This window comes from Clupea harengus, chromosome 9 (genome assembly GCF_900700415.2).
Source record: "Clupea harengus chromosome 9, Ch_v2.0.2, whole genome shotgun sequence".
Lineage (NCBI taxonomy): Eukaryota > Metazoa > Chordata > Actinopteri > Clupeiformes > Clupeidae > Clupea > Clupea harengus.
The window spans coordinates 4,305,764-4,315,763 of NC_045160.1; the positions used below are offsets into that span (position 1 = coordinate 4,305,764).

The 10,000-nt window shown below is 48.9% G+C and overlaps 1 protein-coding gene across 1 annotated transcript in view; it reads left to right on the plus strand.

Annotated features, from left to right (window-relative positions):
* nyap2a (neuronal tyrosine-phosphorylated phosphoinositide-3-kinase adaptor 2a) overlaps positions 1-10,000 on the plus strand; it is a 35,204-nt gene that overhangs the window by 14,711 nt on the left and 10,493 nt on the right. Inside the window, exon 4 of the mRNA XM_031573123.2 lies at positions 4,598-5,890. Within this exon, the coding sequence (XP_031428983.1) occupies positions 4,598-5,890 (1,293 nt within the window). The remainder of the gene's footprint in view (positions 1-4,597; positions 5,891-10,000) is intronic.

Genomic DNA, 10,000 nt, shown 5'->3' on the forward strand with positions numbered 1-10,000 from the left:
ACACACACACATGCAAACACACATACAAACACACACACACATACACACACCAATACATACGCACAAAAAGATACAGAAACACACATGCTCACTTAGATATCTCACATGCATACAAATACACACACACACATAAGCCATGAGGGTAAATGAGGGTAGGGTCAATGAGATGAAAGTTAAACACACACACAGACACAGACACACACACACACACACACACACACACACACACACACACACACACACACACACACTCACACACACACACACACACACACACGAGTGAGCTTAAAGCAGCTGGGCAAAAACTGTGCTCGTCTCAGCTGTTTTGCTCTAAAGGGTGACGTCTGGGTCCTCTCTGCCTCCATCCCTCTCTCTTGCTTCATCCATCCATCCATCCATCCATCCATCCATCCATCCACACTCTTCTCTTCATCTCTCCATCTCTCTCTCTCTGTCTGTCTCTCTCTCTCTGTCTGTCTATCTCTCTGTATATTACTCTACTGGACCAGTTTCAGAAGTGGAAATGAATCATTCAGTAAAAATATTCTCTCTCAAACTTCTCTGCCATATGAGTCTTACCCTCCCAAGCCTTCAGAGGTACCCTTATATGACCACCACTGGGCAGAATGTATTGATCACTAACAGCTGCCTTTCCCTAACCAATCACTGCCATCCGAAAAGGGTCACAGACCCGTTTTTACTGGGTTGCCAATTGGCTGAGTAAAATGCATTACAATGCTATGACATGTGAATTTATTTTCCTAATTAAAATAGAAACGCTGCTACTTTGGTCTGTACAGCACAGATGCTCCGGTATGCGCGGCTCTGTGCGGATGTCCGTGCACTCTTCAATTTGTGACCATGCAGACTTGTCTACTTGACCACTGCGCTACAAGGGCACCAACTGTGCACGGACAGACGGACTCCAAGCGGACTAGAAAGTATAATAAGAATGCGTCCGTGGTGTCCGCAGCTGTCAGTGTCCAGCAGCCCACAAGCGAATATGATCAAGGCATTATGTGGGGATGACAAGTGAGAGAGGTAAAAGGAGAGGGCTAGGAGTTAACAAAGAGATGAGAAACAGGAAGGAGTTTAAAAGTGTTACAAAATTGTATGTACATACAGTAGATTGGTTGAACTGAATGTATTCTGATTTCCTTGTTTTCATGACAAAAGTTGAAGTTGAAGTTTAATAGTAACAGTCTCCTCTTTTAAGTCAGATATGGACCTTTCTGTGTGCGCACTGAATTCTGTCTGGACAGTGGTTCTTATTCTTGAAGAAACCACAACACCAGAGGAGTCATAAACTTATCAGGGATGAAGGGCAGAAAACGAGGCCAAATCAATAACATATAGTTATGTTTGTAATGTTTTTCTCATGCTGTATGTGTGTGTGTGTGTAAGTGCGCGCGTGTGTGTGTGTGTGACTGTGTGTGTGTCTGTTTGTGTGTGTGTGTGTGTGTGTGTGTGTGTGTGTGTGTGTGTGTGTGTGTGTGTGTGTGTGTGTGCGTATGTGTGTGTGTGTGTGTGTGTGTTTAAATGCACTTGCTGGTTGGCCATTGATTTATCAGATGGTTGTTGAGAGAGTATCCCCTGATGTCAACTCTGTATCCTTTGAACTCAGACACACAGTCAGAACAACATGACCCCATTGGAGCGAGAGAGAGAGAGAGAGAGACGGAGGGAGAGAAAGAGAGAGACGGAGGGAGAGAGAGAGAGAGAAAGAGAAAGAGATAGACAGAGGGAGAGAGAGAAAGAGAAAGACAGAGGGAGAGAGAGAGAGAGAGCGAGAGAGACAGAGGGAGAGAGAAGTACCTGCTTTATGTTCTAGAACATGGTGCCCTATATTCCCCCACGCATCTGTGATGTCAAAACCAACTGGAATCAGCAGCAGTGCACACATACAAACACACACACACACAATGTAAATACACACACTCACACACACTTCTCAGCTCGACTCAGGATGTGTACGCATATTAACTCTTTACGAACCCTTCACCTTAATCACAGAGACATGGTGACATGAGTGTGGGGGTGAGACAGCGAGAGACCTAACAGGTGTGAGGAGACAGTGTGTGTGTGTGTGTGTGTGTGTGTGTGTGTGTGTGTGTGTGTGTGTGTGTGTGTGTGTGTGTGTGTGTGTGTGTGTGTGTCTGTGTGTGTGGGTGACAGGTGGATAAAGACAGGTGGAGAGAACCTCAGGCTAACCACACATGTTTGTGTGAACGTATGTGTGTGTGTGTGTGTGTGTGTGTGTGTGTGTGTGTGTGTGTTTCTGTGCATGTGCCTGTGTGTGTGTTTCTGTCCGTGAGTGTAGCTCCAGCTGACAGAGTGTGAGGAGTTTGTCCCTGTTCTGTCACAACGTGCGGGGTGGGGCACTGCAGTTGCTTTTATCCTCTCCCTTCCCTTCTTCTTTCTCTCCATCGCTACCTCTCTCTGTCTCCTTCTCCATCAGTATCAGGGGATTTGGGGACAGAATGATTTAGCGAGGGGATGATGTCATGTCTGTCGCTCTCACACACTCACACACCCTCTGTGCTCCCTGTGTGCGTGTGTGTGTGTGTGTGTGTGTGTGTGTGTGTCCCATGGTCCAGCTGACGTGGATTTCTGCCATCTGTGCCACTTGTATAACACACAGACGCACGCACGCACACACACACACACACGCACACACACACACACACACAGGGCAGCAGTAGAAGCACTACACCCCTGGATGAGATGATGTAATTTTTTGGGGGGAGGGGGATTTGGGTTCGGAGGTGGGAGCTCAAAAGAGGAGAGCAAAGATGGAGATACACCCTGGAGAACCATGGCAACTGTATCTAAGTCTTTGAAAAACACACCACACACACACACACACACACACACACACACACACACACACACACACACACACACACACACACACACACACACACACACACACACACACACACACACCAAACACACACAAATGTCTGCTAAGATTATTCTCCCACTGGGGAAAGTCGATCAGGGTGCCCTTTGCTGGGCAGATGTGATGTGGTGAGTGTCAGCCTGAGAGAGAAAGAGAGGGAGAGAGAGAGAGAGCGAGAGAGAGAGAGAGGGAGAGAGGGAGGAAGTCTGCAAGTGAACAAGTGAGAAAGAAAGGGATGAACGGAGAGATGAACACTGGCGAATACTGAGCTGATTACTCAGAGCTGAATTCATTCATGAAGTTGGAGTGACCTAGTTTTTCTATAGATGTTTGTCTTACTGTGTGTACGTTCTTTGTTGTGTGTGTGTGTGTGTGTGTGTGTGTGTGTGTGTGTGTGTGTGTGTGTGTGTGTGTGTGTGTGGGTGGGTGTGTGATTTCTAGTCTCTCCTTATCAGAGTCTGAAACAGAGCTGAAGATCTCTGAGCTGACGTCATTGTCCTAGGGCACATGCTCATGCAGACACACTAACATGTGCAGTGCACACACACACACACAATCACACACACACACACACTCTCAAACACACACATGAATATGTCCTCATACTCACTACGCTCATGAACACTCATTAAAGCTATTAGCTTTATTTATATTATCAGAGTACACACACATAGGCTAAAACCCTCCAGCACACTTTCATTCACGCATACACACACACACACACACACACACACACACACAAACACACACGCACACACCTCTGTCAACATCTTCTGACCGGATAGAGAGCCATGTACGAAGGGTGTTTAATCGGATCACCAACACAATGTTAAATTTCAGCTTTCTCAAACCCCCAGTGTAGCCTACTAGCACTCACTCTCTTCCCTTTTATCTCTCTCTCTCTCTCTCTCCCCCTCTTTTGCTCTTTTCACACACATCACAAACACACACACACATACACACATATACACACATGGATTAGGGAGTGTAGCGTACTGCAGAAGGGGGCTGGAGGGGGGAGGGCAGGGAGAAAGCCCCGAGTGAAACCCATAGAGCTTCAAACATAATCACGCGCTCAATGGAGCGCTAATGAGCATTTAGTGACGGCTCGATATGGATCAGATAGCCAGGCTGCTAACGTGTTAGCTAAAACGCTAGCGTACTGTCGTAGCTGTTTGCTAGGAGGCTAATGAGAAGTGCAGCATTATGGTTCTGATTACGTAGCCATGCTGCTGACATGATGTTAGTGTCCCCCTCAATACATAGCGACACCCTGCATTTGGTCAGTTATTGAGTAAAGACCACTGATAAAAATCAATTCACTTACTCACTCGCCTTTAGGCAGGCAAAGGATGCAAAAACAAGAGGCAACCATCAACACCTTTTTCAGAAGCTTTATGAAAATGATGCAACCACTTTCTCTACTCTCTGCTGGAGAAGCCGGAGACAGGGTGGAGAGTCACAAATTCCATTCTGAGTCCTGTCATGCAGAGTCTCCATATCCCTGTCTGTAGGACAAATGTAGTATATGGTGCGCATGAATTTAATATGTCAGTCTGCATTTGTGTACTGTCACTGTGGCCTATATCTGAAACGCCAACGATTTAAAAACGTAATTGTCCTCAATTCTGGTTCTCTCTCTCCCTCCCCCCACCTCTCTCTTTCTCTCTTTCCATCCCTCTCCTTGGTTGATAGGTAAGGCGCGCCCCTGCAGTGAGGAGTATAAGCGCATGCCGCCACCTAAGCCTCGCCGCAGCCCCGCCACGCAGCTCAGCACCTCTTTTGACGAGTCCTACATGCGCAACCATGGCGACCTGGCGCACCAGCGATCGTCATCGCATGGCGGGCGCAAGGCGTCCTCACAGACGCAGAGTCCCGCGGTGGACACGGAGGACGAGGAGGAGGAGCCGGTCTACATTGAGATGGTTGGCAACATCCTGCGCGACTTCCAGCGGATTGCCGCCGCCGCTAACAGTGATGGCGACTATGGCGACGGACAGGAGGATGACGTTGGTGAGAGCGTCTATGAGGAGATGAAGTACCCGGCCTCGTCCTCCTCAGAGATGCACGGAGGTCTGGACTACACCCCGGCGATGCCCGGAGCGACAGCGGAGGAGGCACTGGCAGCCGCCATGATGCTGTCAGCGGCGGCGAGCGGGCGCCAGTCCTCCTCAGGCTCGTCTTCTGCGTGCGGGACGCCACGTGGGTCCCTGTGCGACATCCCTGCTCCCTTCCCCAACCTGCTGACACACCGGCCTCCTCTGCTGGTGTTCCCGCCCGCGCCTGCCCAGTGTTCGCCCAACTCGGACGAGTCCCCCCTCACCCCTCTGGAGGTGGCCAAACTGCCCATGATCGACAACTCCTTCAACTACAAGGGTGAAAAATCTCCCACAGCAGCAGAGGGAGGTCAACAGCCCCCTTCGTCCTCTTCCTCTTCCTCCTCTCACCATCATCATCATCGTCACCACCACCACCGGCACCATCGCAAGGGCAGCAAGGACAGCAAGGACCTGTCATCGTCCACGGCAACCATCACTGCCTCTGGCCGTTCCTCGGCGCCGCCCCTGCCCTCCGCCCTCTACAAAAGCCCCGCCTCTGCCCACGGCTACCCAAGGAGCCACTCGGCGTGCCCGTCGCCCGTGAGCGTGGGCCGCGCCCTGACGCCGCTCAGCCTGAAGCGCCCGCCGCCGTACGACGCCCTGCTGGCGCACGCCCACGGCCACTCGCACACGGGCAGCATGCCCCGCAGCGCCTCCACCACGCCGCACGGCGGCTCCAAGCTCGCCGCCTCGGCCTGCGTGCACGGCGGCTCCATGCAGAACGTTTCCACGGCGACGTCGGCCTCTGTGGCGGCGTCGGTGGCGGGCGCCCGCTTGTGCCGCACCCCCACCAGTCCCCTGGACGAGCTGAGCAACCTGTTCAGCTCGGGACGCAACATGCTGAAGAAGGGCTCGTCCAGCGGACGCAAGAACAAAGAGCCGGCAGAGGGTGAGACGCTTCATCACTACACACGTTATTATTACTACGTTATAAATGTCTTACTGCTGTAATGCACTGTGGTTATCACAGAGCTTTGGGGGTTGGGAATGGTTGAATATCATACTGATTGTATTTGTGGAATTGTTGGATCTGTCACTGTGCTATTTCTGTCAGCTAATTACGTGTTAGTGGGTATGAGATGTGTGTCGTGGGTATGAGAGCTATACTGCTCAGCCAGACACATTGCACACATAGATCTATAGAGACACTGGGACCTAAGAGATGAGATCATGACTGAACGGCAAGGACACATTATAGAACATGTTTTCATTTCAAAGCCTGTTGTTACCTGTTGTTCCCCCTAGTACATAATTTCCATCCTTTCCCCTGATCCTTTCCCAGCAGTTTCTCAGCTAGCTAGGCAGCTAAGAGTTAATAGCCTACTACTAACATATGCATGAGCACGGCTCCAATGGATTATGGGACACTGTGTAAAGAGTTGCTTGTAGCTGTTTTCGCGATGTATCTAACTTTAACAACCTTCTGAATATTTTAGCTGTGCGAGCTTTGTGTCTTCTGGTGCATTAGAGCGAGAGAGAGAGCTGCTTCTGTCTCACGTGTGCTCTTTCAAGAGGGACGTCATGATATCACATTTTAGTATGTGTAGTTAACCCGATGCCCTCTATTACTGACTGTAGAGGAGCAGACGGTAAAAATTACACTTAAGACAAAGTACACTTTAGGACAAAGGGCTCACCTACCAATCGCTCTACTCAGCATGGCACAGCTATGAATCAGAAGGGGCATATGACTGGCATCATGCAAAACGAAGAGAAAAGACCAATCACAACATCCTACCGATGACTGATTCTGTGGCTAGCCAGTGTGGTGCTCCAGATCTTCGTCTCTGATGAGGAGTGGGCGGGGATAGTGAGGCTGAGACATGAGCATAGCAGCAGCTCTCAGGATGGTTCTCCTCACTGAGATAGGACTCAGCCAGCTTCACCTGTACATAGCATGATGCTTTATGACATAAAAATAAATGATCTGCCACCGATACAGACTGATGGCCTGTCACGGCATGGAAAATGCCTTTGACACAGCATGACAAATGTCTGTCAGAGAATTCAACATCCTGTACTCCATGATGTATGGGGGTGGTATGGTGGTGAAATCCATCAGGCAAAGCGTGACATTTTTGTCGTGCGGTGAAGGATCTGTGGGCTGTCCGTGACATGCCTGTGACATGATGTCGTTAAATTCTGTCATATGTGTGAGAGAGCGAGACGCGCTGTTTATTTGGGATGGGGTGTCGGGCCTCTGCATACGGATTGGAGGACGGTGCGTATGGTTGTTTTCCAGGTGTCATACAGCATCAGGGATTTGTGTGAGACAGTGGGAAATGCTGTGGATTGGAATAAGTGTGTGTGTGTGTGTGTGTGTGTGTGTGTGTGTGTGTGTGTGTGTGTGTGTGTGTGTGTGTGTGTGTCAGTATGAGATGATGGCGAGTCACACTATAAGGAGAGTCTTAACGCACAAAATGCAGGATCTTTTGGAAGGCTGCCAAGGGCTTATTAGGTGTGTGAAACAGCAAGGCATCCATGTGTGTGTGTGTGTGCGTGTGTGTGTGGGTGTGTGTGTGAAGGGGGGATGAGGTTTAGGAAGAGAGAACCGTGAGCCTGCCTTTTGGGTTCTTTTGTGTGGATAAGAGACAACTTTGATTTCCTATCTACCATCACCATCACCCCCAGGTGCATAAGAGAAGATTGTGTCTGCATATGCATGTGTGTGTGCCTGCGTATGTGTGTGTGTGTATGTGCACGCGTATGTGTGTGTGAGCGATCAGCCTTTGCACAGCCTGTGCAACACACCCATAGCACGAGAAAAGGGTGAAAGAGGGAAGAAGAAAGAGATGTGAGAGACAAATACAGAAAGACAAAAGGAGGCGAGAAGGAGCAGGTCTAGTGTATGTGTGTTTGTGTGTGTGTGTGTGTTTGTGTGTGCGTGTGTGTGCGCTTGCGTGAGTACATGTGTGTGTGCGTGTGTGTGTTTTTGTGTGTGTTTGTGAGACAGACATGAGGCAGAGAGAAGAGAGACAGAGAATGACCTGAATGAATATTCTTCAGTTCATTAGTTGAGCCTCTTAAGAATACAATAATTTGATTAACATCTGTTTGTACAGTGCCCTGGAGAGTGACAAGTAGATGTATTGTTTGTTTATGGGGTGTGTGTATCAATGAAGAAGTCTGCACTCTGCACATTCAAGCACAAATACACACACATCCTGATACAAATGCATAGAAAGACGCGTGTACATACATTGTCTTCATACACACTCTCTCACACACACACACACACACACACACACACACACACACACACACACACATACACACTTGCAAACCAAGGAGCTGTCTATCTGTCTTTGGGTCCTCTTTTTGTGCATGACGAGTACAGAATCAGCAGACTACTGTGTGTGTCAGAGAGGAGAGAGAGGACAGAGAGAGAAAACAGTATTTTTATGTGTGTGTGTGTGTGTGTGTGTGTGTGTGTGTGTGTGTGTGTGTGTGAGAGAGAGAGAGAGAGAAAGTGATAGAGAGAGAAAATGTGCGTGTTGCCTGTCAGCCATACTTAGGAGAGTGCGTGACAGCAAAGCAGAATTCGGCATGTATGTGAGTGTGTATATGCTGTATGTGAGTGTATATGCTGTATGTGAATGTGTATACTGTAAGCGTGCGTGTCTACATAACATGTGCATATACCGTCTGCTATACGATTACACTGCCATCTGCACACCAGCAATGTCAGTACTGCAGAGAAGGAGCATTAAACTGCCGAACCCCTTCATCCGAATACCCCTGCAGTATCCTCCAGTGCTAAGAGTCCTCTACGGTCCAGCACAGCAGAGGAGGGCAGCCCTGCAAAGACTCAGTGCTCTGCTGGGAGAGCTCCAGCAGGGCCATAGAAATGATAAATGCCGATGAAAGGTCTTTAACTATGACAGCGGAACAGAACGCTGGCAGTAGATTTTAGTCTATGTGAAACGTTTGACATTGTGAGATATGTCTTTGTGTGTGTGTGTGTGTGTGTGTGTGTGTGTGTGTGTGTGTGTGTGTGTATCTCTGTGTGTGTGTGCGTGTGCGTGTGCGTGTGCGTGTGCGTGTGCGTGTGCGTGTGCGTGTGTGTCTGTGTCTGTGTCTGTGTCTGTGTCTGTGCACGTGTGTCTGTCTGTGTCTGTTGTTGAATATGGTTTTGTGGGTGACAGCATATCCTTGCAATGACCTAAATGCCTGCTTCAGTTATGCCATTAGACTATCAGCCCAAGCATGTGTGGACGCACACATAGAGATGCAGTTGCTCTGAGCCGCCATCAATGTAGTGGACAGAGGTACGTAGATATGTGACTGGCAGGTGCACCATCTGTCAAAATGAAATATATATTTTAAAGATACGCAAACAGAATCACAAGCATTTGTATTTTTTTCTGGATGAGAACAGGCGTGACAGGCTGAATGTATTAGGGTGGTGTGTGTCTGTGTGCTGGTGAGTGTTTGAGTTTGGTGTATCTGCGTGCAGGTGTGTGTTTTATGTGTGTGGGCAGAGATGTGGTGTGTCTGTGCTGGTGTGACAGTGGTGTGTGTTTGACCATGGTGTGGGTGTGTGTGTGTGTGTGTGTGTATGGGATGTGTTTGACCATGGTGTGGATGTTTGTGTGTGTGTGTTTGACCATGGTGTGTGTGTTTGTGTGTGTGTGTATGGGATGTGTTTGACCATGGTGTGTGTGTTTGTGTGTGTGTGTATGGGATGTGTTTGACCATGGTGTGGGTGTTTGTGTGTATGTGTATGGGATGTGTTTGACCATGGTGTGGGTGTTTGTGTGTGTGTGTTTGACCATGGTGTGGGTGTTTGTGTGTATGTGTTTGACCATGGTGTGGGTGTTTGTGTGTATGTGTTTGGGATGTGTTTGAGCACGGTGTGTTATGGTGTTTGTTGCATGTCTGTCTAGTGTGTGTTTGGGTATGGTGTGTGTGTTGTGTGTGTCTGCATGGTGTGTGTGTGTGTTTAAGTGTGTTGTGTGTGTCTGCATGGTATGCGTGTGTGTGTGTGTGTGTGTGTGTG